The sequence below is a fragment of the Aphelocoma coerulescens genome, unplaced genomic scaffold, assembly GCF_041296385.1.
Source record: "Aphelocoma coerulescens isolate FSJ_1873_10779 unplaced genomic scaffold, UR_Acoe_1.0 HiC_scaffold_100, whole genome shotgun sequence".
In the NCBI taxonomy this organism is placed as follows: Eukaryota; Metazoa; Chordata; class Aves; order Passeriformes; family Corvidae; genus Aphelocoma; species Aphelocoma coerulescens.
In genome coordinates, this window is record NW_027183463.1 from 96,756 (window position 1) to 120,596 (window position 23,841).

The following is a 23,841-nucleotide window of genomic DNA, read 5'->3' on the forward strand; positions in this document are numbered from 1 at the left end:
AAAAATATTTATAACAACAAACAAACACAAAATATTTCGAACAACGAACAAAAAAATATTTGCAACAACGAACAAACACAAAAATATTTGCAACGAACAAACGCAAAACCGCTCTGAACAAAAACTACCACCCCAAAGCCATCGCAGCAAACCCGAGCGAGCAGGCGAGGCGCATCCGCAGCCAAGGGAAGCCTTCCTCCGTTCCCAGCTCCAGCGCTGCCCCGACGCGGCTGAGAGACCCCCGGGCGCTCACAGGTCCCGCCCGCGGCTGAAGAGCGCCCGCCGGCCGCGCTCGCGGAGCCGCCTCTGCCCGCGGAACTTGCGCAGCTCCTCCTTGAACGCGGAGTGCAGCATGGGCCGATAGTCCCGGGGCTCGCAGTGGCTCTGCAAGCCACGGACGGCTCCGTCAGCCCCCGCAGCACAGCAGCCGCCGGCCCTGCAGATCCCCGCCCGTGGCGGCGAGGATGCTCAGAGCCACAGCTGCCCCTCGCCACCGCCGTGTGCCCCCGCCACTTCTTCCCTCTCGGCGCCGACCGCCTGCCACCGAGGGGACACGGGGACGGCACTCACCGGGAACTGGAGGAAGAACTCCCGGTAGCCGCCCTTCAGCACGTACAGCTCGGGGTAGTGCAGCTGGGGGTACTCGTGGCAGCGGCGATCCCTCTCCCGCAGGAACTTGCACCTGTGCCACGGACAAAACGCGCGGCATCACCCCCGTGCCGGGATCCGCGGCTGGCAGAGCCCAGCGGGCCCCCCGGGCCATCACTCACATTTTGGGCCCCCGCTCAACAGAGAACTCGCAGTGGAAGATGACGATCACCCTCCTGCTGGAGTCCAGGGGCACGATGGGCTGCTCCAGCAGCGATTCCTCCACGTCCCGCTGCAGCGGCAGGTTGACAGCGCCCTGGCGAGGCAGAGAAGGCGCCTTTTCCCCCTCCGTGTCCCATTGCATTTTGTGCAGCGACTCAAGGACGCTGCCCCCAAGCCTCCCCCAGCAGCACCGTCACCCGCGGTCCTGGGACACCGTCACCCTCCTCCTTGCAGCTGCGAACCAGCCCTTCAGGGGGTGGCTCGGCACTGCCCAGGGGCTGCTCCACCCCACCGGGCGGCTCAGTGCCCTCCGGGGGGGCTGCTCGAGCCCTCGCCGTGGGCTCAGCACCTCCGAGGGTGCTTCGGACCCCGCCCTTCCTCCCGGCCCCAGGGCCACGAGGGGCTTCTGACCTTGACGTGGCCCCCCTCGTACTCGTAGGGATAGCGGCAGTCCACGACGAGGCTGCTCTCGATGCTGCTGCTGAAGTGCCCCGCCAGCACCGCCGCCAGCTGCGGGGGGAGCGCGTCACCAAAGGGGGGGACAGCCGGGGGACAGGGCGAGAGCAGGCAGGCAGCCCCTCGGGGGGGCCGGGGAGGGGCTGCAGCCCCCTTACCGTCTCAGGGGAGATGTACTTCAGGCCCGGCTCCTTGCCCTCCACCGTCGGCAGGAGGTGAGGCTGCAACAGACAGGCTCTGGGCTCAGCCCCATTCCAAGGACACCTCCCAGGCCTGCAACCTGTCGCCCCAGCCCACAAGCCCCCGAGCGGCCAGCTGTGCCCCCGCGGGAGGGCAAGGGCCACATAGACGGGGCTGTGCCACACGGCTGGAGCAGAGGAGCGGCCATGGGGCTCTTCATGCACCGCAGCGATGCTGCAGGCTGGCAAGTCACGGCCCCAAGGCCCCGTGGCCCCAGGCATGGGCCACCAGCTCGCTTTGGGCTCTCACAGCGCTGCGGGGCTCCAGCCATGCTCCCCGTTCCGAATGATGGGGGCACCCCCTCACCTGCCCCATCCTCGTGGCCCTACCTTGGAGAAATCCCCGATGAGCTCCTGGTCATCGTTGGCCAGCAGGTTCTCGAGCTCCTCACGCCGGGCGGAGCGGGAAGGCTCCAGCCACGCTCCCTGCCGAGGCACCAGCCAGAGACACCCCCAAATGTCAGCAGCGGCTCTGCCAGAGCCGGGCCGGGGCCCAGGCCCGCCAGGGACACGCTGGCTCTCAGCCCACACCTTCCCCAGCACCCACCGGCTCCAGCGACGCCTCCTGGCCAGGGCTGCCGGCCACCCTCCTCTGCCGCTTGGCCTCCACAGGGCTGTCGCTGTCCGAGGGCTGTCCCCGCTTCAGGACGGGCCTGGCGACACTGCCCGGCTCCGAGGGCGAGCGGGACAGCTGCCGGCACTGGCTGCGCTTCCCCGGCCGCTGTGGGGAGAGCCCGCGCTGCTGCCTGGCGCTCTGGCAAGCCCCAGCACCAGCAGGGCAGCGGCCGAGGCTCCCGCTCCCCGTGACCAAGACAAGCCCACAGTCTCTGGGCTGCTGCTGCTCACCAAGCAGCGGCCCCAGACGCCCCAGTGGAGACCCCAAGAGGGGATTGTGGGGCTCTGTCCACTTCCCAAAGGCTCCCACGTACCAGCTTTGCCTCCTCCTTGCTCATCACCGGCGTGCTCACCACGTTCTCCTTCTCCTGGGGCACGGTGGCATCGCTCTGCCAGGGCAGCAGCTGGGGAGACTTGGGGCACAGGCAGAGGAGATCGTGAAATGGGCACAAGTCCTGCCAGCTGCTTCCCAGCCGCAGGCAGGCACGGATCCCATAGGCGAGCTCCATCCACCACCTGCCGGTGCCTTCCAGCTTTGGAGACGCACGGGCTGTCCCCGTGACCCCCCGGCCCGGCCATCTCCCACCTCCGCAGCTCTCCAGGCCACGCGGGCAGCTCGGAGCGGCAGCTCCCACGCGTGCAGCCCCGGCATCACCCATCGCTGCTGCCCTCCCGAGCCCTCCAGCCTCTCTCACCAGCAGCTCTGATGCGGCCCAGGGGCTCTCGGCAAGGGGCTCCCTCCTGGCGGCCCCATGGCTCCGCTGGCCCGGCCTCGGCAGCTTCTTGGCCACAAAGCCCTCCTGCAGCGGGGGGGACACGGCGTCAGCACCCCTCTGTCCCCTCCCTGCCCCCCAGCTCTCGCTGCCCCCCTCACCTCATCCTCGGGCTCCCTGCGGCGCCGCCGCGCTCTGTCCCTGCGCTCCTGCAGCTGCGAGATGTCCTTCAGGACGCGGCTGCCGTCCCGCTGCCACGCCTGTGGGACAGCCAGCGGTGAGAGGTGCGCACCAGCCCTGCCCCCTCTCCTGCCTCCATCCTCCTCGTCCCGGCTCGCCCAGGGACTCGGCAGGATCCTGCCTCGCTCTGCTCAGCCCTGCGCAGCCTCCAGCACTCACCGGCAACGCGTGCATCCTCTGCCGAAGGAGCTTCCTGCTGCAAGAGCCGGCAGAGGAAAGGGTCAAATGACAGCAGGTGGCCTGGGCCGCTGAGTCCCACCCCTCTGCCATTGCCACCTCTGTCCCCCACGTGCTCAGGGCGGGGTGAGACGCCCCCCCCCCCCCACCCGGGGCTGTCACAGCTCCCCAAAGGGACCTGGGGCAAAACCACCTCCAGGCACTGAGGAAACACCAACGGCCTGAGCGGGACCCCAGCAGGGGGAACGGGGACAGCCTGGCTTTTGGCTGTGGGACAGGGACAGCCTGGGCACGGGGACAGCCCGGCATTCATGTCCTGCGGCAGGGACAGAGCCCCTGCACTTACTCTTTGAGCGCTCTCCCGAACGCCGGCATCGTTCTCTGGGAGCTGTGGGGAGAGCAGAGATGGGGTCAGTGGCGGTGGCATCCACGTCGCCGCCCAAGCAGGCCAGCTTGCCACCGCCCAGGCACAGCCTGGGGCTCACAGCTGGCTGCACAGCCGCCAGCGAGGCTGAGAGCGGGCCCTGCTGCGCGGGGGAGGGACAGGGGGTGTCCCCGGGAGGACACGGGCATGGGGCCGCTCACTCTTCCTGCGCGGCCGCGGGCTTCTGCTGCGTGGGGAAGTCCGGCTCCAGTCCTGCGGGAACAAGGCACTGGGCTAGTAGCCCCGCTGCGGGGATCGGCCTCCTGCCCCCAGCCCGGGGCCCCGGGCACTTCGGGGCCGGGCACGGAGTCCCCCAGCAGGCGGGTGCCAACGGCCCTGCGAGCACCGCTGCCCATGGAATGTCGCGTGTCCCCCGGAGCAGGCTGTCACCGCAGCGCTTCCCGGCTGCGCCCCGGCCAGCGCAGCTCTAGGCTCCCGCCCATCCCTCCCCACCAGCTGCCCCGCCTCGAGCCCCTCGCCAGCCCCTCGGCCAAGCCCTCCCGCCACAGCCCTGTCCCCTTAGGCTAACACCCTCTGCAGGAGCCCAGGCCCGGGCAGCGCCCGGGGACGGAGCAGCCGCATCCCTCACCTGCATCCGGGGGCTGGCAAGAGAGCGAGTGGCGGCCACAGTCCGAGGCCAGCGGCTGCGGGGACGGCGTGTGCCACAGCCGCGGCAGGGGCAGCCCCCCGTGGCCCCGCTTCGGGGTGTCCCGGTGCCTGCGGGCGGTCAGGACGGGGCAGTGTCAGCGGCCCGCTTGGGCCTCGCCCCTTGTGGCCCTGCCGGGCCGGGGGCAGGAGCTGCAGCAGGGGATCCCCAAAGCGTGCCAGCCCCCTTTGGCACGGCCCCGCCGCCGAGCCCCGCGCGGAGCAGCCGTGTCCCGTCGGGGCAGTCCCGCGTGCGGCGGGCGGCCAAAGCCCCTCCCAGCCGCTGGCCCTCGGCCACCCCCTCACCTGGCGGGGCCCGCCGGGTCACCCTTGTCCAGCGGCGTGAGCGGGGCCGTGCCCGGCGAGGGCAGCGGGGAGATGGCCGCCAGCCCGGGCAGCCCGCGGCCGCCGCACAGTGACATGGCCCGGGCAGGGAGCGAGCGAGCGAGCGACGATCGAGCTGCGGCAAGAGAGCGGCGCCAGGGGACAGGGGACAGGTGGCAAGAGATGGTAAGGAGTGGGAGGGGAAGAGAGCTAAGAGGTGAGAGGTGCTAAGAAGGGCCCAGAGGCGATAAGATGCGCTAAGTGGCGAAGAGAGGGGACGAGAGGTGCCAGGTGAGCCCCGGGCCGCTCCTGCTGCCAGGAACAGCACGAACAACAACAGCGGCGCCCGCAGCCAATGGCAAAGCGCAGCCGGCACGAGGCGACGGCGGCAGCCAATGAGAGGTGGCGCTGGGCGCGAGGGGACGGCGGCGGCCAATGAGAGCTGCGGAGGGCGCGTGGGGGCGGAGCCTGAGCCGAAGGGGCGGTTGATGGTCGAAAGGGGCGTGGCCAACGAGGAAAGGGGCGTGGCTAACGAGGAAAGGGGCGCGGCTAACGAGGAAAGGGGCGTGGCCAACGAGGAAAGGGGCGTGGCCAGCCCGGTCCCCGCGCCTGGCCTGGCCGGACCTTGGCACTGCAGGGGACACTCGGTCACCCCTGATGGCCCTCGAGTGTCACCTGCAGGGTAATAAAGTTATGACCTAACAGCACCCTGAGAACCAGGCCATGGCACTGAGTGCCACGTCCACTGTCGAGAAAGCAGGGTTGAAATCCTGCAGGTTGGGTTTTTATGGGTGGAGTTTCTGGTTTCTAATGGCACTTGTGAACAGCCTGCTTTGTTCACCTGCTGAAAACTTTTCTTTCTGTACCGGACTTCAAAGAAACCAAATCAGCTGGTTGTCACTTTTACTTAAGGGCACTTGATTTCTTTGCTCTTCAAACGTGCCCTCGACATGGAGTCCCTGGTGTTGATGTCCTCGGTGGTTCCAACCTGCCTCACTTTCCTCATGGATGTGCCAAAGCAGATGGAACTTTAGCGGAGCTAAAGACTGGGGGCAAAAAGAATCATAACCTAGAACTAATCCCAAAGGTGTTCGACTGGGCCTCCCTTTTCTCCCACCTGGAGATCAAAGCCGGCCAGGGAGTCCAAACCCACTTTGTGGGTGTTGGGAAGGCGCCCCGTTCCTTTGTGGAGGGCCAAGAGCTCTGACAGGAGCCTGCAGAAAGCACCACTTCCTCCTGCTCACGGTGAATTTCCGTGTATTTTTCTAGATACCTGTACTTCTATAGAAATCAGGAATTCTGAGAAAGCTGGGTGTCACGCCCGTGACCTTTGATGCTATTCAAGCACTGCCGACTGCTGCCCTGAAACATTTGAAGAGCTGCAAGGGGATTATTTGACAAAGAATAAAATTGCGGGTGATTTTAGGAAAGGTCTTTGTTTTTGCCATTTTGTGCTGATGCCTTTTCCACTCTTAAAATCAAGAGTCATACATGGTTAGAAGGGGAAAAGGGATTTTACCTTGGTGTTCGTTTTTAAGGATTCTTAGGTGTACACGTCCAGGTCATATGCATCGAGATGCACCCCGCCGAGACTCTCTGTGTCCCCCTCTCCCCCAACATTGGGTATAACATTATAGGTTTTACTAATTAGCATAACTATCAAAGATTCCCCAATGAGAGGCTCAAGTGAGCCCCCCTCCCCAAGGAACCTTCCCCTGTTTGGTTCTATCTTGCTTTACAGAATGTGTTCTGGAGAGGACCTTGGGCTCTGGGGCACACTGATCCCTAGCTACGAAGCTTCTAAAATGTTTAGTCTCTTAGCTTGACAAGCAAGTCCAAGACTGTGGGGAAAAAGCACTAGGAATAGAGAAGTTGTAAAAGGGTATAACTGGTATAAAAGAAAAGGCAAAAATCTTCATGGCATCAGTGCAGTCCTCTGTTTTGCTCTTGTGACTTCTCATTGGCGTTGCTGTTTTCTGCTTGAGCTACTCAGCTGTGTGGCCTTCCTGGCACCCCAAAGTCCTCTGATTACTCACCCCCCCCCCCAAGGTCTTCTTCAGTAGAGGACACGCCTCTTTGCCCGTGTGTGTGCCAGTGCTCCTTGTCAGACTTTCAAACCAGGATTGTCCGTGAGGCAGGAGCTGATCCAGGAGCCCATTGGCAGTTTGGGATGGAGCAGGATGTGGATATGGGGCCAAGGAGGTGCAGGCAGGAGCCAGGGCAATTTTGGCCAGAGATGGATTCTCTGGTGGGGCACAAAGCAAAGCAAAGGCCAGGCCCAACACCCATAACCAGGCCCCTGTCACCTGGCTGGGGAAGGGAGGGCATGGAGAAGCCCCCCTGGGGCATCCAGGAGTGACTTCAGCTCATCAGGAACACAGGGAAGTGGAGGGGAGGATGGGTGCCCCAAGGGTGACTGAAGCACTTGGCACTGGGAGGCCACTTGCCCGAGAGAGAATGGGGGACCCTGGTGTTAAGGACACCCACCCCTTCAAGGTGCCACATCCCTCGGCCTCCCAGCGAGCCCTGTCCCCCAAAAAGGAATTGTGCCAGCCCTGGGGGTGCTGCAAAGGCCAGAAGAGCCCTCTACAAAGAGAGATAACACGGCTTTGGGGCTCCCAGGCAGGGCGGTGAGGTGTTAAAGCCCCGGGGCTCCTGATGAGCCCAGCCCCACTCAAGAGGGCTGTCATTACCGCGGGGGTCCCGTGGAGAGGGGGTGTAATCACTACAGGAGGATCTCAGAATTTGGGGGGTTGATGGTCCTGAGTGTCCTGATGAGCCCTGACCCCCAAAACGGGGCTGCCACAGTTCTGCGAGTCCTACTGAGCCCGGGCTCCCCTCAGCAACGGCTGTGCCAGCCCTGGGGGTGCTGCAAAGTTCAGGAGTCCCCCTAAGAAAAGACAGGATCCTGGCTGTGGGGGTCCCAGGGAGAGGGGTGCCATGTCACCACCCCAAGTGTCCCACGGGTCCTGCCTGCAAGCCCAGCATGCTCAGGAAAGAGGGTCCCGTGGAGGTCCGGGGCCATGCTGCTGCCAGCCCAGCACGCAGGAACAGCAGCCACGGGGCCAACGCTTGCCCACGTGTCCCTGGGGAAGTCACCACGCCCCACAAGGAAGCCAGCACCTCAGCCCTGTCCCCTGCCAGCAGCTGCCTCTGTCCCCAGACCCCCGGCAGAGCCCTCCAGCCCGGCCTGGCCATCCCACCAGCCTCGCATCGGGGGCTCCCACCCCTGCAGCAGCCTGGTGCGGGCAGCGAGAGCTCAGGACACGCCTTTGTTCTCCTGCAATCGGACTTTATTAACAGAGACTGCAGCGAACAATCCTAACAACGGAGACACTCAGAAATATTGATAACAACGAACACAAAACTATTCCTAACCGGAAACAAACACAAAAGTATTTAGAACAACAAACAAACGCAAAAATATTTATAACAACAAACAAACACAAAATATTTCGAACAACGAACAAAAAAATATTTGCAACAACGAACAAACACAAAAATATTTGCAACGAACAAACGCAAAACCGCTCTGAACAAAAACTACCACCCCAAAGCCATCGCAGCAAACCCGAGCGAGCAGGCGAGGCGCATCCGCAGCCAAGGGAAGCCTTCCTCCGTTCCCAGCTCCAGCGCTGCCCCGACGCGGCTGAGAGACCCCCGGGCGCTCACAGGTCCCGCCCGCGGCTGAAGAGCGCCCGCCGGCCGCGCTCGCGGAGCCGCCTCTGCCCGCGGAACTTGCGCAGCTCCTCCTTGAACGCGGAGTGCAGCATGGGCCGATAGTCCCGGGGCTCGCAGTGGCTCTGCAAGCCACGGACGGCTCCGTCAGCCCCCGCAGCACAGCAGCCGCCGGCCCTGCAGATCCCCGCCCGTGGCGGCGAGGATGCTCAGAGCCACAGCTGCCCCTCGCCACCGCCGTGTGCCCCCGCCACTTCTTCCCTCTCGGCGCCGACCGCCTGCCACCGAGGGGACACGGGGACGGCACTCACCGGGAACTGGAGGAAGAACTCCCGGTAGCCGCCCTTCAGCACGTACAGCTCGGGGTAGTGCAGCTGGGGGTACTCGTGGCAGCGGCGATCCCTCTCCCGCAGGAACTTGCACCTGTGCCACGGACAAAACGCGCGGCATCACCCCCGTGCCGGGATCCGCGGCTGGCAGAGCCCAGCGGGCCCCCCGGGCCATCACTCACATTTTGGGCCCCCGCTCAACAGAGAACTCGCAGTGGAAGATGACGATCACCCTCCTGCTGGAGTCCAGGGGCACGATGGGCTGCTCCAGCAGCGATTCCTCCACGTCCCGCTGCAGCGGCAGGTTGACAGCGCCCTGGCGAGGCAGAGAAGGCGCCTTTTCCCCCTCCGTGTCCCATTGCATTTTGTGCAGCGACTCAAGGACGCTGCCCCCAAGCCTCCCCCAGCAGCACCGTCACCCGCGGTCCTGGGACACCGTCACCCTCCTCCTTGCAGCTGCGAACCAGCCCTTCAGGGGGTGGCTCGGCACTGCCCAGGGGCTGCTCCACCCCACCGGGCGGCTCAGTGCCCTCCGGGGGGGCTGCTCGAGCCCTCGCCGTGGGCTCAGCACCTCCGAGGGTGCTTCGGACCCCGCCCTTCCTCCCGGCCCCAGGGCCACGAGGGGCTTCTGACCTTGACGTGGCCCCCCTCGTACTCGTAGGGATAGCGGCAGTCCACGACGAGGCTGCTCTCGATGCTGCTGCTGAAGTGCCCCGCCAGCACCGCCGCCAGCTGCGGGGGGAGCGCGTCACCAAAGGGGGGGACAGCCGGGGGACAGGGCGAGAGCAGGCAGGCAGCCCCTCGGGGGGGCCGGGGAGGGGCTGCAGCCCCCTTACCGTCTCAGGGGAGATGTACTTCAGGCCCGGCTCCTTGCCCTCCACCGTCGGCAGGAGGTGAGGCTGCAACAGACAGGCTCTGGGCTCAGCCCCATTCCAAGGACACCTCCCAGGCCTGCAACCTGTCGCCCCAGCCCACAAGCCCCCGAGCGGCCAGCTGTGCCCCCGCGGGAGGGCAAGGGCCACATAGACGGGGCTGTGCCACACGGCTGGAGCAGAGGAGCGGCCATGGGGCTCTTCATGCACCGCAGCGATGCTGCAGGCTGGCAAGTCACGGCCCCAAGGCCCCGTGGCCCCAGGCATGGGCCACCAGCTCGCTTTGGGCTCTCACAGCGCTGCGGGGCTCCAGCCATGCTCCCCGTTCCGAATGATGGGGGCACCCCCTCACCTGCCCCATCCTCGTGGCCCTACCTTGGAGAAATCCCCGATGAGCTCCTGGTCATCGTTGGCCAGCAGGTTCTCGAGCTCCTCACGCCGGGCGGAGCGGGAAGGCTCCAGCCACGCTCCCTGCCGAGGCACCAGCCAGAGACACCCCCAAATGTCAGCAGCGGCTCTGCCAGAGCCGGGCCGGGGCCCAGGCCCGCCAGGGACACGCTGGCTCTCAGCCCACACCTTCCCCAGCACCCACCGGCTCCAGCGACGCCTCCTGGCCAGGGCTGCCGGCCACCCTCCTCTGCCGCTTGGCCTCCACAGGGCTGTCGCTGTCCGAGGGCTGTCCCCGCTTCAGGACGGGCCTGGCGACACTGCCCGGCTCCGAGGGCGAGCGGGACAGCTGCCGGCACTGGCTGCGCTTCCCCGGCCGCTGTGGGGAGAGCCCGCGCTGCTGCCTGGCGCTCTGGCAAGCCCCAGCACCAGCAGGGCAGCGGCCGAGGCTCCCGCTCCCCGTGACCAAGACAAGCCCACAGTCTCTGGGCTGCTGCTGCTCACCAAGCAGCGGCCCCAGACGCCCCAGTGGAGACCCCAAGAGGGGATTGTGGGGCTCTGTCCACTTCCCAAAGGCTCCCACGTACCAGCTTTGCCTCCTCCTTGCTCATCACCGGCGTGCTCACCACGTTCTCCTTCTCCTGGGGCACGGTGGCATCGCTCTGCCAGGGCAGCAGCTGGGGAGACTTGGGGCACAGGCAGAGGAGATCGTGAAATGGGCACAAGTCCTGCCAGCTGCTTCCCAGCCGCAGGCAGGCACGGATCCCATAGGCGAGCTCCATCCACCACCTGCCGGTGCCTTCCAGCTTTGGAGACGCACGGGCTGTCCCCGTGACCCCCCGGCCCGGCCATCTCCCACCTCCGCAGCTCTCCAGGCCACGCGGGCAGCTCGGAGCGGCAGCTCCCACGCGTGCAGCCCCGGCATCACCCATCGCTGCTGCCCTCCCGAGCCCTCCAGCCTCTCTCACCAGCAGCTCTGATGCGGCCCAGGGGCTCTCGGCAAGGGGCTCCCTCCTGGCGGCCCCATGGCTCCGCTGGCCCGGCCTCGGCAGCTTCTTGGCCACAAAGCCCTCCTGCAGCGGGGGGGACACGGCGTCAGCACCCCTCTGTCCCCTCCCTGCCCCCCAGCTCTCGCTGCCCCCCTCACCTCATCCTCGGGCTCCCTGCGGCGCCGCCGCGCTCTGTCCCTGCGCTCCTGCAGCTGCGAGATGTCCTTCAGGACGCGGCTGCCGTCCCGCTGCCACGCCTGTGGGACAGCCAGCGGTGAGAGGTGCGCACCAGCCCTGCCCCCTCTCCTGCCTCCATCCTCCTCGTCCCGGCTCGCCCAGGGACTCGGCAGGATCCTGCCTCGCTCTGCTCAGCCCTGCGCAGCCTCCAGCACTCACCGGCAACGCGTGCATCCTCTGCCGAAGGAGCTTCCTGCTGCAAGAGCCGGCAGAGGAAAGGGTCAAATGACAGCAGGTGGCCTGGGCCGCTGAGTCCCACCCCTCTGCCATTGCCACCTCTGTCCCCCACGTGCTCAGGGCGGGGTGAGACGCCCCCCCCCCCCCACCCGGGGCTGTCACAGCTCCCCAAAGGGACCTGGGGCAAAACCACCTCCAGGCACTGAGGAAACACCAACGGCCTGAGCGGGACCCCAGCAGGGGGAACGGGGACAGCCTGGCTTTTGGCTGTGGGACAGGGACAGCCTGGGCACGGGGACAGCCCGGCATTCATGTCCTGCGGCAGGGACAGAGCCCCTGCACTTACTCTTTGAGCGCTCTCCCGAACGCCGGCATCGTTCTCTGGGAGCTGTGGGGAGAGCAGAGATGGGGTCAGTGGCGGTGGCATCCACGTCGCCGCCCAAGCAGGCCAGCTTGCCACCGCCCAGGCACAGCCTGGGGCTCACAGCTGGCTGCACAGCCGCCAGCGAGGCTGAGAGCGGGCCCTGCTGCGCGGGGGAGGGACAGGGGGTGTCCCCGGGAGGACACGGGCATGGGGCCGCTCACTCTTCCTGCGCGGCCGCGGGCTTCTGCTGCGTGGGGAAGTCCGGCTCCAGTCCTGCGGGAACAAGGCACTGGGCTAGTAGCCCCGCTGCGGGGATCGGCCTCCTGCCCCCAGCCCGGGGCCCCGGGCACTTCGGGGCCGGGCACGGAGTCCCCCAGCAGGCGGGTGCCAACGGCCCTGCGAGCACCGCTGCCCATGGAATGTCGCGTGTCCCCCGGAGCAGGCTGTCACCGCAGCGCTTCCCGGCTGCGCCCCGGCCAGCGCAGCTCTAGGCTCCCGCCCATCCCTCCCCACCAGCTGCCCCGCCTCGAGCCCCTCGCCAGCCCCTCGGCCAAGCCCTCCCGCCACAGCCCTGTCCCCTTAGGCTAACACCCTCTGCAGGAGCCCAGGCCCGGGCAGCGCCCGGGGACGGAGCAGCCGCATCCCTCACCTGCATCCGGGGGCTGGCAAGAGAGCGAGTGGCGGCCACAGTCCGAGGCCAGCGGCTGCGGGGACGGCGTGTGCCACAGCCGCGGCAGGGGCAGCCCCCCGTGGCCCCGCTTCGGGGTGTCCCGGTGCCTGCGGGCGGTCAGGACGGGGCAGTGTCAGCGGCCCGCTTGGGCCTCGCCCCTTGTGGCCCTGCCGGGCCGGGGGCAGGAGCTGCAGCAGGGGATCCCCAAAGCGTGCCAGCCCCCTTTGGCACGGCCCCGCCGCCGAGCCCCGCGCGGAGCAGCCGTGTCCCGTCGGGGCAGTCCCGCGTGCGGCGGGCGGCCAAAGCCCCTCCCAGCCGCTGGCCCTCGGCCACCCCCTCACCTGGCGGGGCCCGCCGGGTCACCCTTGTCCAGCGGCGTGAGCGGGGCCGTGCCCGGCGAGGGCAGCGGGGAGATGGCCGCCAGCCCGGGCAGCCCGCGGCCGCCGCACAGTGACATGGCCCGGGCAGGGAGCGAGCGAGCGAGCGACGATCGAGCTGCGGCAAGAGAGCGGCGCCAGGGGACAGGGGACAGGTGGCAAGAGATGGTAAGGAGTGGGAGGGGAAGAGAGCTAAGAGGTGAGAGGTGCTAAGAAGGGCCCAGAGGCGATAAGATGCGCTAAGTGGCGAAGAGAGGGGACGAGAGGTGCCAGGTGAGCCCCGGGCCGCTCCTGCTGCCAGGAACAGCACGAACAACAACAGCGGCGCCCGCAGCCAATGGCAAAGCGCAGCCGGCACGAGGCGACGGCGGCAGCCAATGAGAGGTGGCGCTGGGCGCGAGGGGACGGCGGCGGCCAATGAGAGCTGCGGAGGGCGCGTGGGGGCGGAGCCTGAGCCGAAGGGGCGGTTGATGGTCGAAAGGGGCGTGGCCAACGAGGAAAGGGGCGTGGCTAACGAGGAAAGGGGCGCGGCTAACGAGGAAAGGGGCGTGGCCAACGAGGAAAGGGGCGTGGCCAGCCCGGTCCCCGCGCCTGGCCTGGCCGGACCTTGGCACTGCAGGGGACACTCGGTCACCCCTGATGGCCCTCGAGTGTCACCTGCAGGGTAATAAAGTTATGACCTAACAGCACCCTGAGAACCAGGCCATGGCACTGAGTGCCACGTCCACTGTCGAGAAAGCAGGGTTGAAATCCTGCAGGTTGGGTTTTTATGGGTGGAGTTTCTGGTTTCTAATGGCACTTGTGAACAGCCTGCTTTGTTCACCTGCTGAAAACTTTTCTTTCTGTACCGGACTTCAAAGAAACCAAATCAGCTGGTTGTCACTTTTACTTAAGGGCACTTGATTTCTTTGCTCTTCAAACGTGCCCTCGACATGGAGTCCCTGGTGTTGATGTCCTCGGTGGTTCCAACCTGCCTCACTTTCCTCATGGATGTGCCAAAGCAGATGGAACTTTAGCGGAGCTAAAGACTGGGGGCAAAAAGAATCATAACCTAGAACTAATCCCAAAGGTGTTCGACTGGGCCTCCCTTTTCTCCCACCTGGAGATCAAAGCCGGCCAGGGAGTCCAAACCCACTTTGTGGGTGTTGGGAAGGCGCCCCGTTCCTTTGTGGAGGGCCAAGAGCTCTGACAGGAGCCTGCAGAAAGCACCACTTCCTCCTGCTCACGGTGAATTTCCGTGTATTTTTCTAGATACCTGTACTTCTATAGAAATCAGGAATTCTGAGAAAGCTGGGTGTCACGCCCGTGACCTTTGATGCTATTCAAGCACTGCCGACTGCTGCCCTGAAACATTTGAAGAGCTGCAAGGGGATTATTTGACAAAGAATAAAATTGCGGGTGATTTTAGGAAAGGTCTTTGTTTTTGCCATTTTGTGCTGATGCCTTTTCCACTCTTAAAATCAAGAGTCATACATGGTTAGAAGGGGAAAAGGGATTTTACCTTGGTGTTCGTTTTTAAGGATTCTTAGGTGTACACGTCCAGGTCATATGCATCGAGATGCACCCCGCCGAGACTCTCTGTGTCCCCCTCTCCCCCAACATTGGGTATAACATTATAGGTTTTACTAATTAGCATAACTATCAAAGATTCCCCAATGAGAGGCTCAAGTGAGCCCCCCTCCCCAAGGAACCTTCCCCTGTTTGGTTCTATCTTGCTTTACAGAATGTGTTCTGGAGAGGACCTTGGGCTCTGGGGCACACTGATCCCTAGCTACGAAGCTTCTAAAATGTTTAGTCTCTTAGCTTGACAAGCAAGTCCAAGACTGTGGGGAAAAAGCACTAGGAATAGAGAAGTTGTAAAAGGGTATAACTGGTATAAAAGAAAAGGCAAAAATCTTCATGGCATCAGTGCAGTCCTCTGTTTTGCTCTTGTGACTTCTCATTGGCGTTGCTGTTTTCTGCTTGAGCTACTCAGCTGTGTGGCCTTCCTGGCACCCCAAAGTCCTCTGATTACTCACCCCCCCCCCCAAGGTCTTCTTCAGTAGAGGACACGCCTCTTTGCCCGTGTGTGTGCCAGTGCTCCTTGTCAGACTTTCAAACCAGGATTGTCCGTGAGGCAGGAGCTGATCCAGGAGCCCATTGGCAGTTTGGGATGGAGCAGGATGTGGATATGGGGCCAAGGAGGTGCAGGCAGGAGCCAGGGCAATTTTGGCCAGAGATGGATTCTCTGGTGGGGCACAAAGCAAAGCAAAGGCCAGGCCCAACACCCATAACCAGGCCCCTGTCACCTGGCTGGGGAAGGGAGGGCATGGAGAAGCCCCCCTGGGGCATCCAGGAGTGACTTCAGCTCATCAGGAACACAGGGAAGTGGAGGGGAGGATGGGTGCCCCAAGGGTGACTGAAGCACTTGGCACTGGGAGGCCACTTGCCCGAGAGAGAATGGGGGACCCTGGTGTTAAGGACACCCACCCCTTCAAGGTGCCACATCCCTCGGCCTCCCAGCGAGCCCTGTCCCCCAAAAAGGAATTGTGCCAGCCCTGGGGGTGCTGCAAAGGCCAGAAGAGCCCTCTACAAAGAGAGATAACACGGCTTTGGGGCTCCCAGGCAGGGCGGTGAGGTGTTAAAGCCCCGGGGCTCCTGATGAGCCCAGCCCCACTCAAGAGGGCTGTCATTACCGCGGGGGTCCCGTGGAGAGGGGGTGTAATCACTACAGGAGGATCTCAGAATTTGGGGGGTTGATGGTCCTGAGTGTCCTGATGAGCCCTGACCCCCAAAACGGGGCTGCCACAGTTCTGCGAGTCCTACTGAGCCCGGGCTCCCCTCAGCAACGGCTGTGCCAGCCCTGGGGGTGCTGCAAAGTTCAGGAGTCCCCCTAAGAAAAGACAGGATCCTGGCTGTGGGGGTCCCAGGGAGAGGGGTGCCATGTCACCACCCCAAGTGTCCCACGGGTCCTGCCTGCAAGCCCAGCATGCTCAGGAAAGAGGGTCCCGTGGAGGTCCGGGGCCATGCTGCTGCCAGCCCAGCACGCAGGAACAGCAGCCACGGGGCCAACGCTTGCCCACGTGTCCCTGGGGAAGTCACCACGCCCCACAAGGAAGCCAGCACCTCAGCCCTGTCCCCTGCCAGCAGCTGCCTCTGTCCCCAGACCCCCGGCAGAGCCCTCCAGCCCGGCCTGGCCATCCCACCAGCCTCGCATCGGGGGCTCCCACCCCTGCAGCAGCCTGGTGCGGGCAGCGAGAGCTCAGGACACGCCTTTGTTCTCCTGCAATCGGACTTTATTAACAGAGACTGCAGCGAACAATCCTAACAACGGAGACACTCAGAAATATTGATAACAACGAACACAAAACTATTCCTAACCGGAAACAAACACAAAAGTATTTAGAACAACAAACAAACGCAAAAATATTTATAACAACAAACAAACACAAAATATTTCGAACAACGAACAAAAAAATATTTGCAACAACGAACAAACACAAAAATATTTGCAACGAACAAACGCAAAACCGCTCTGAACAAAAACTACCACCCCAAAGCCATCGCAGCAAACCCGAGCGAGCAGGCGAGGCGCATCCGCAGCCAAGGGAAGCCTTCCTCCGTTCCCAGCTCCAGCGCTGCCCCGACGCGGCTGAGAGACCCCCGGGCGCTCACAGGTCCCGCCCGCGGCTGAAGAGCGCCCGCCGGCCGCGCTCGCGGAGCCGCCTCTGCCCGCGGAACTTGCGCAGCTCCTCCTTGAACGCGGAGTGCAGCATGGGCCGATAGTCCCGGGGCTCGCAGTGGCTCTGCAAGCCACGGACGGCTCCGTCAGCCCCCGCAGCACAGCAGCCGCCGGCCCTGCAGATCCCCGCCCGTGGCGGCGAGGATGCTCAGAGCCACAGCTGCCCCTCGCCACCGCCGTGTGCCCCCGCCACTTCTTCCCTCTCGGCGCCGACCGCCTGCCACCGAGGGGACACGGGGACGGCACTCACCGGGAACTGGAGGAAGAACTCCCGGTAGCCGCCCTTCAGCACGTACAGCTCGGGGTAGTGCAGCTGGGGGTACTCGTGGCAGCGGCGATCCCTCTCCCGCAGGAACTTGCACCTGTGCCACGGACAAAACGCGCGGCATCACCCCCGTGCCGGGATCCGCGGCTGGCAGAGCCCAGCGGGCCCCCCGGGCCATCACTCACATTTTGGGCCCCCGCTCAACAGAGAACTCGCAGTGGAAGATGACGATCACCCTCCTGCTGGAGTCCAGGGGCACGATGGGCTGCTCCAGCAGCGATTCCTCCACGTCCCGCTGCAGCGGCAGGTTGACAGCGCCCTGGCGAGGCAGAGAAGGCGCCTTTTCCCCCTCCGTGTCCCATTGCATTTTGTGCAGCGACTCAAGGACGCTGCCCCCAAGCCTCCCCCAGCAGCACCGTCACCCGCGGTCCTGGGACACCGTCACCCTCCTCCTTGCAGCTGCGAACCAGCCCTTCAGGGGGTGGCTCGGCACTGCCCAGGGGCTGCTCCACCCCACCGGGCGGCTCAGTGCCCTCCGGGGGGGCTGCTCGAGCCCTCGCCGTGGGCTCAGCACCTCCGAGGGTGCTTCGGACCCCGCCCTTCCTCCCGGCCCCAGGGCCACGAGGGGCTTCTGACCTTGACGTGGCCCCCCTCGTACTCGTAGGGATAGCGGCAGTCCACGACGAGGCTGCTCTCGATGCTGCTGCTGAAGTGCCCCGCCAGCACCGCCGCCAGCTGCGGGGGGAGCGCGTCACCAAAGGGGGGGACAGCCGGGGGACAGGGCGAGAGCAGGCAGGCAGCCCCTCGGGGGGGCCGGGGAGGGGCTGCAGCCCCCTTACCGTCTCAGGGGAGATGTACTTCAGGCCCGGCTCCTTGCCCTCCACCGTCGGCAGGAGGTGAGGCTGCAACAGACAGGCTCTGGGCTCAGCCCCATTCCAAGGACACCTCCCAGGCCTGCAACCTGTCGCCCCAGCCCACAAGCCCCCGAGCGGCCAGCTGTGCCCCCGCGGGAGGGCAAGGGCCACATAGACGGGGCTGTGCCACACGGCTGGAGCAGAGGAGCGGCCATGGGGCTCTTCATGCACCGCAGCGATGCTGCAGGCTGGCAAGTCACGGCCCCAAGGCCCCGTGGCCCCAGGCATGGGCCACCAGCTCGCTTTGGGCTCTCACAGCGCTGCGGGGCTCCAGCCATGCTCCCCGTTCCGAATGATGGGGGCACCCCCTCACCTGCCCCATCCTCGTGGCCCTACCTTGGAGAAATCCCCGATGAGCTCCTGGTCATCGTTGGCCAGCAGGTTCTCGAGCTCCTCACGCCGGGCGGAGCGGGAAGGCTCCAGCCACGCTCCCTGCCGAGGCACCAGCCAGAGACACCCCCAAATGTCAGCAGCGGCTCTGCCAGAGCCGGGCCGGGGCCCAGGCCCGCCAGGGACACGCTGGCTCTCAGCCCACACCTTCCCCAGCACCCACCGGCTCCAGCGACGCCTCCTGGCCAGGGCTGCCGGCCACCCTCCTCTGCCGCTTGGCCTCCACAGGGCTGTCGCTGTCCGAGGGCTGTCCCCGCTTCAGGACGGGCCTGGCGACACTGCCCGGCTCCGAGGGCGAGCGGGACAGCTGCCGGCACTGGCTGCGCTTCCCCGGCCGCTGTGGGGAGAGCCCGCGCTGCTGCCTGGCGCTCTGGCAAGCCCCAGCACCAGCAGGGCAGCGGCCGAGGCTCCCGCTCCCCGTGACCAAGACAAGCCCACAGTCTCTGGGCTGCTGCTGCTCACCAAGCAGCGGCCCCAGACGCCCCAGTGGAGACCCCAAGAGGGGATTGTGGGGCTCTGTCCACTTCCCAAAGGCTCCCACGTACCAGCTTTGCCTCCTCCTTGCTCATCACCGGCGTGCTCACCACGTTCTCCTTCTCCTGGGGCACGGTGGCATCGCTCTGCCAGGGCAGCAGCTGGGGAGACTTGGGGCACAGGCAGAGGAGATCGTGAAATGGGCACAAGTCCTGCCAGCTGCTTCCCAGCCGCAGGCAGGCACGGATCCCATAGGCGAGCTCCATCCACCACCTGCCGGTGCCTTCCAGCTTTGGAGACGCACGGGCTGTCCCCGTGACCCCCCGGCCCGGCCATCTCCCACCTCCGCAGCTCTCCAGGCCACGCGGGCAGCTCGGAGCGGCAGCTCCCACGCGTGCAGCCCCGGCATCACCCATCGCTGCTGCCCTCCCGAGCCCTCCAGCCTCTCTCACCAGCAGCTCTGATGCGGCCCAGGGGCTCTCGGCAAGGGGCTCCCTCCTGGCGGCCCCATGGCTCCGCTGGCCCGGCCTCGGCAGCTTCTTGGCCACAAAGCCCTCCTGCAGCGGGGGGGACACGGCGTCAGCACCCCTCTGTCCCCTCCCTGCCCCCCAGCTCTCGCTGCCCCCCTCACCTCATCCTCGGGCTCCCTGCGGCGCCGCCGCGCTCTGTCCCTGCGCTCCTGCAGCTGCGAGATGTCCTTCAGGACGCGGCTGCCGTCCCGCTGCCACGCCTGTGGGACAGCCAGCGGTGAGAGGTGCGCACCAGCCCTGCCCCCTCTCCTGCCTCCATCCTCCTCGTCCCGGCTCGCCCAGGGACTCGGCAGGATCCTGCCTCGCTCTGCTCAGCCCTGCGCAGCCTCCAGCACTCACCGGCAACGCGTGCATCCTCTGCCGAAGGAGCTTCCTGCTGCAAGAGCCGGCAGAGGAAAGGGTCAAATGACAGCAGGTGGCCTGGGCCGCTGAGTCCCACCCCTCTGCCATTGCCACCTCTGTCCCCCACGTGCTCAGGGCGGGGTGAGACGCCCCCCCCCCCCCACCCGGGGCTGTCACAGCTCCCCAAAGGGACCTGGGGCAAAACCACCTCCAGGCACTGAGGAAACACCAACGGCCTGAGCGGGACCCCAGCAGGGGGAACGGGGACAGCCTGGCTTTTGGCTGTGGGACAGGGACAGCCTGGGCACGGGGACAGCCCGGCATTCATGTCCTGCGGCAGGGACAGAGCCCCTGCACTTACTCTTTGAGCGCTCTCCCGAACGCCGGCATCGTTCTCTGGGAGCTGTGGGGAGAGCAGAGATGGGGTCAGTGGCGGTGGCATCCACGTCGCCGCCCAAGCAGGCCAGCTTGCCACCGCCCAGGCACAGCCTGGGGCTCACAGCTGGCTGCACAGCCGCCAGCGAGGCTGAGAGCGGGCCCTGCTGCGCGGGGGAGGGACAGGGGGTGTCCCCGGGAGGACACGGGCATGGGGCCGCTCACTCTTCCTGCGCGGCCGCGGGCTTCTGCTGCGTGGGGAAGTCCGGCTCCAGTCCTGCGGGAACAAGGCACTGGGCTAGTAGCCCCGCTGCGGGGATCGGCCTCCTGCCCCCAGCCCGGGGCCCCGGGCACTTCGGGGCCGGGCACGGAGTCCCCCAGCAGGCGGGTGCCAACGGCCCTGCGAGCACCGCTGCCCATGGAATGTCGCGTGTCCCCCGGAGCAGGCTGTCACCGCAGCGCTTCCCGGCTGCGCCCCGGCCAGCGCAGCTCTAGGCTCCCGCCCATCCCTCCCCACCAGCTGCCCCGCCTCGAGCCCCTCGCCAGCCCCTCGGCCAAGCCCTCCCGCCACAGCCCTGTCCCCTTAGGCTAACACCCTCTGCAGGAGCCCAGGCCCGGGCAGCGCCCGGGGACGGAGCAGCCGCATCCCTCACCTGCATCCGGGGGCTGGCAAGAGAGCGAGTGGCGGCCACAGTCCGAGGCCAGCGGCTGCGGGGACGGCGTGTGCCACAGCCGCGGCAGGGGCAGCCCCCCGTGGCCCCGCTTCGGGGTGTCCCGGTGCCTGCGGGCGGTCAGGACGGGGCAGTGTCAGCGGCCCGCTTGGGCCTCGCCCCTTGTGGCCCTGCCGGGCCGGGGGCAGGAGCTGCAGCAGGGGATCCCCAAAGCGTGCCAGCCCCCTTTGGCACGGCCCCGCCGCCGAGCCCCGCGCGGAGCAGCCGTGTCCCGTCGGGGCAGTCCCGCGTGCGGCGGGCGGCCAAAGCCCCTCCCAGCCGCTGGCCCTCGGCCACCCCCTCACCTGGCGGGGCCCGCCGGGTCACCCTTGTCCAGCGGCGTGAGCGGGGCCGTGCCCGGCGAGGGCAGCGGGGAGATGGCCGCCAGCCCGGGCAGCCCGCGGCCGCCGCACAGTGACATGGCCCGGGCAGGGAGCGAGCGAGCGAGCGACGATCGAGCTGCGGCAAGAGAGCGGCGCCAGGGGACAGGGGACAGGTGGCAAGAGATGGTAAGGAGTGGGAGGGGAAGAGAGCTAAGAGGTGAGAGGTGCTAAGAAGGGCCCAGAGGCGATAAGATGCGCTAAGTGGCGAAGAGAGGGGACGAGAGGTGCCAGGTGAGCCCCGGGCCGCTCCTGCTGCCAGGAACAGCACGAACAACAACAGCGGCGCCCGCAGCCAATGGCAAAGCGCAGCCGGCACGAGGCGACGGCGGCAGCCAATGAGAGGTGGCGCTGGGCGCGAGGGGACGGCGGCGGCCAATGAGAGCTGCGGAGGGCGCGTGGGGGCGGAGCCTGAGCCGAAGGGGCGGTTGATGGTCGAAAGGGGCGTGGCCAACGAGGAAAGGGGCGTGGCTAACGAGGAAAGGGGCGCGGCTAACGAGGAAAGGGGCGTGGCCAACGAGGAAAGGGGCGTGGCCAGCCCGGTCCCCGCGCCTGGCCTGGCCGGACCTTGGCACTGCAGGGGACACTCGGTCACCCCTGATGGCCCTCGAGTGTCACCTGCAGGGTAATAAAGTTATGACCTAACAGCACCCTGAGAACCAGGCCATGGCACTGAGTGCCACGTCCACTGTCGAGAAAGCAGGGTTGAAATCCTGCAGGTTGGGTTTTTATGGGTGGAGTTTCTGGTTTCTAATGGCACTTGTGAACAGCCTGCTTTGTTCACCTGCTGAAAACTTTTCTTTCTGTACCGGACTTCAAAGAAACCAAATCAGCTGGTTGTCACTTTTACTTAAGGGCACTTGATTTCTTTGCTCTTCAAACGTGCCCTCGACATGGAGTCCCTGGTGTTGATGTCCTCGGTGGTTCCAACCTGCCTCACTTTCCTCATGGATGTGCCAAAGCAGATGGAACTTTAGCGGAGCTAAAGACTGGGGGCAAAAAGAATCATAACCTAGAACTAATCCCAAAGGTGTTCGACTGGGCCTCCCTTTTCTCCCACCTGGAGATCAAAGCCGGCCAGGGAGTCCAAACCCACTTTGTGGGTGTTGGGAAGGCGCCCCGTTCCTTTGTGGAGGGCCAAGAGCTCTGACAGGAGCCTGCAGAAAGCACCACTTCCTCCTGCTCACGGTGAATTTCCGTGTATTTTTCTAGATACCTGTACTTCTATAGAAATCAGGAATTCTGAGAAAGCTGGGTGTCACGCCCGTGACCTTTGATGCTATTCAAGCACTGCCGACTGCTGCCCTGAAACATTTGAAGAGCTGCAAGGGGATTATTTGACAAAGAATAAAATTGCGGGTGATTTTAGGAAAGGTCTTTGTTTTTGCCATTTTGTGCTGATGCCTTTTCCACTCTTAAAATCAAGAGTCATACATGGTTAGAAGGGGAAAAGGGATTTTACCTTGGTGTTCGTTTTTAAGGATTCTTAGGTGTACACGTCCAGGTCATATGCATCGAGATGCACCCCGCCGAGACTCTCTGTGTCCCCCTCTCCCCCAACATTGGGTATAACATTATAGGTTTTACTAATTAGCATAACTATCAAAGATTCCCCAATGAGAGGCTCAAGTGAGCCCCCCTCCCCAAGGAACCTTCCCCTGTTTGGTTCTATCTTGCTTTACAGAATGTGTTCTGGAGAGGACCTTGGGCTCTGGGGCACACTGATCCCTAGCTACGAAGCTTCTAAAATGTTTAGTCTCTTAGCTTGACAAGCAAGTCCAAGACTGTGGGGAAAAAGCACTAGGAATAGAGAAGTTGTAAAAGGGTATAACTGGTATAAAAGAAAAGGCAAAAATCTTCATGGCATCAGTGCAGTCCTCTGTTTTGCTCTTGTGACTTCTCATTGGCGTTGCTGTTTTCTGCTTGAGCTACTCAGCTGTGTGGCCTTCCTGGCACCCCAAAGTCCTCTGATTACTCACCCCCCCCCCCAAGGTCTTCTTCAGTAGAGGACACGCCTCTTTGCCCGTGTGTGTGCCAGTGCTCCTTGTCAGACTTTCAAACCAGGATTGTCCGTGAGGCAGGAGCTGATCCAGGAGCCCATTGGCAGTTTGGGATGGAGCAGGATGTGGATATGGGGCCAAGGAGGTGCAGGCAGGAGCCAGGGCAATTTTGGCCAGAGATGGATTCTCTGGTGGGGCACAAAGCAAAGCAAAGGCCAGGCCCAACACCCATAACCAGGCCCCTGTCACCTGGCTGGGGAAGGGAGGGCATGGAGAAGCCCCCCTGGGGCATCCAGGAGTGACTTCAGCTCATCAGGAACACAGGGAAGTGGAGGGGAGGATGGGTGCCCCAAGGGTGACTGAAGCACTTGGCACTGGGAGGCCACTTGCCCGAGAGAGAATGGGGGACCCTGGTGTTAAGGACACCCACCCCTTCAAGGTGCCACATCCCTCGGCCTCCCAGCGAGCCCTGTCCCCCAAAAAGGAATTGTGCCAGCCCTGGGGGTGCTGCAAAGGCCAGAAGAGCCCTCTACAAAGAGAGATAACACGGCTTTGGGGCTCCCAGGCAGGGCGGTGAGGTGTTAAAGCCCCGGGGCTCCTGATGAGCCCAGCCCCACTCAAGAGGGCTGTCATTACCGCGGGGGTCCCGTGGAGAGGGGGTGTAATCACTACAGGAGGATCTCAGAATTTGGGGGGTTGATGGTCCTGAGTGTCCTGATGAGCCCTGACCCCCAAAACGGGGCTGCCACAGTTCTGCGAGTCCTACTGAGCCCGGGCTCCCCTCAGCAACGGCTGTGCCAGCCCTGGGGGTGCTGCAAAGTTCAGGAGTCCCCCTAAGAAAAGACAGGATCCTGGCTGTGGGGGTCCCAGGGAGAGGGGTGCCATGTCACCACCCCAAGTGTCCCACGGGTCCTGCCTGCAAGCCCAGCATGCTCAGGAAAGAGGGTCCCGTGGAGGTCCGGGGCCATGCTGCTGCCAGCCCAGCACGCAGGAACAGCAGCCACGGGGCCAACGCTT

The 23,841-nt window shown here is 64.8% G+C and overlaps 3 protein-coding genes across 3 annotated transcripts; all 3 read right to left on the reverse strand.

Moving 5' to 3' along the window:
• Positions 1-249: 249 nt before the first annotated feature.
• LOC138100531 (M-phase inducer phosphatase 2-like) lies at positions 250-4,741 on the reverse strand. The gene is made up of 14 exons (XM_068998406.1): positions 4,626-4,741; positions 4,264-4,391; positions 3,836-3,887; positions 3,597-3,638; positions 3,233-3,269; positions 2,995-3,093; positions 2,435-2,920; positions 2,053-2,226; positions 1,836-1,931; positions 1,425-1,487; positions 1,222-1,320; positions 771-904; positions 571-682; positions 250-384 (listed from the first exon to the last, which is right to left on the reverse strand). The coding sequence occupies exons 1-14, from the start codon at positions 4,739-4,741 to the stop codon at positions 250-252; spliced, it is 1,773 nt and encodes a 590-aa protein (XP_068854507.1).
• A 3,570-nt stretch (positions 4,742-8,311) lies between these two features.
• Positions 8,312-12,803, reverse strand: LOC138100532 (M-phase inducer phosphatase 2-like). The gene is made up of 14 exons (XM_068998407.1): positions 12,688-12,803; positions 12,326-12,453; positions 11,898-11,949; positions 11,659-11,700; positions 11,295-11,331; positions 11,057-11,155; positions 10,497-10,982; positions 10,115-10,288; positions 9,898-9,993; positions 9,487-9,549; positions 9,284-9,382; positions 8,833-8,966; positions 8,633-8,744; positions 8,312-8,446 (listed from the first exon to the last, which is right to left on the reverse strand). Exons 1-14 carry the CDS (start codon positions 12,801-12,803, stop codon positions 8,312-8,314), a joined length of 1,773 nt encoding a protein of 590 aa, XP_068854508.1.
• A 3,570-nt stretch (positions 12,804-16,373) lies between these two features.
• LOC138100533 (M-phase inducer phosphatase 2-like) lies at positions 16,374-20,865 on the reverse strand. The gene is made up of 14 exons (XM_068998408.1): positions 20,750-20,865; positions 20,388-20,515; positions 19,960-20,011; positions 19,721-19,762; positions 19,357-19,393; positions 19,119-19,217; positions 18,559-19,044; positions 18,177-18,350; positions 17,960-18,055; positions 17,549-17,611; positions 17,346-17,444; positions 16,895-17,028; positions 16,695-16,806; positions 16,374-16,508 (listed from the first exon to the last, which is right to left on the reverse strand). The coding sequence occupies exons 1-14, from the start codon at positions 20,863-20,865 to the stop codon at positions 16,374-16,376; spliced, it is 1,773 nt and encodes a 590-aa protein (XP_068854509.1).
• Positions 20,866-23,841: the final 2,976 nt, after the last annotated feature.

Bases quoted from the DNA above. Each gene is read 5' to 3' on its own strand.
- LOC138100531 (XM_068998406.1), bottom strand. From the start codon at position 4,741: ATGTCACTGTGCGGCGGCCGCGGGCTGCCCGGGCTGGCGGCCATCTCC. The intron at 3,094-3,232 runs GTGAGTGCTGGA...GCTGTCCCACAG, and splicing joins AGAGGATGCACGCGTTGCCG to GCGTGGCAGCGGGACGGCAG. The intron at 905-1,221 runs GTCAGAAGCCCC...CTGCCTCGCCAG, and splicing joins ACGAGGGGGGCCACGTCAAG to GGCGCTGTCAACCTGCCGCT.
- LOC138100532 (XM_068998407.1), bottom strand. From the start codon at position 12,803: ATGTCACTGTGCGGCGGCCGCGGGCTGCCCGGGCTGGCGGCCATCTCC. The intron at 10,983-11,056 runs GTGAGGGGGGCA...CCCCCGCTGCAG, and splicing joins GCAGGGAGCCCGAGGATGAG to GAGGGCTTTGTGGCCAAGAA. The intron at 8,967-9,283 runs GTCAGAAGCCCC...CTGCCTCGCCAG, and splicing joins ACGAGGGGGGCCACGTCAAG to GGCGCTGTCAACCTGCCGCT.
- LOC138100533 (XM_068998408.1), bottom strand. From the start codon at position 20,865: ATGTCACTGTGCGGCGGCCGCGGGCTGCCCGGGCTGGCGGCCATCTCC. The intron at 20,012-20,387 runs GTGAGGGATGCG...TTGTTCCCGCAG, and splicing joins TTGCCAGCCCCCGGATGCAG to GACTGGAGCCGGACTTCCCC. The intron at 17,445-17,548 runs GTAAGGGGGCTG...CTCCCCCCGCAG, and splicing joins AGTACATCTCCCCTGAGACG to CTGGCGGCGGTGCTGGCGGG.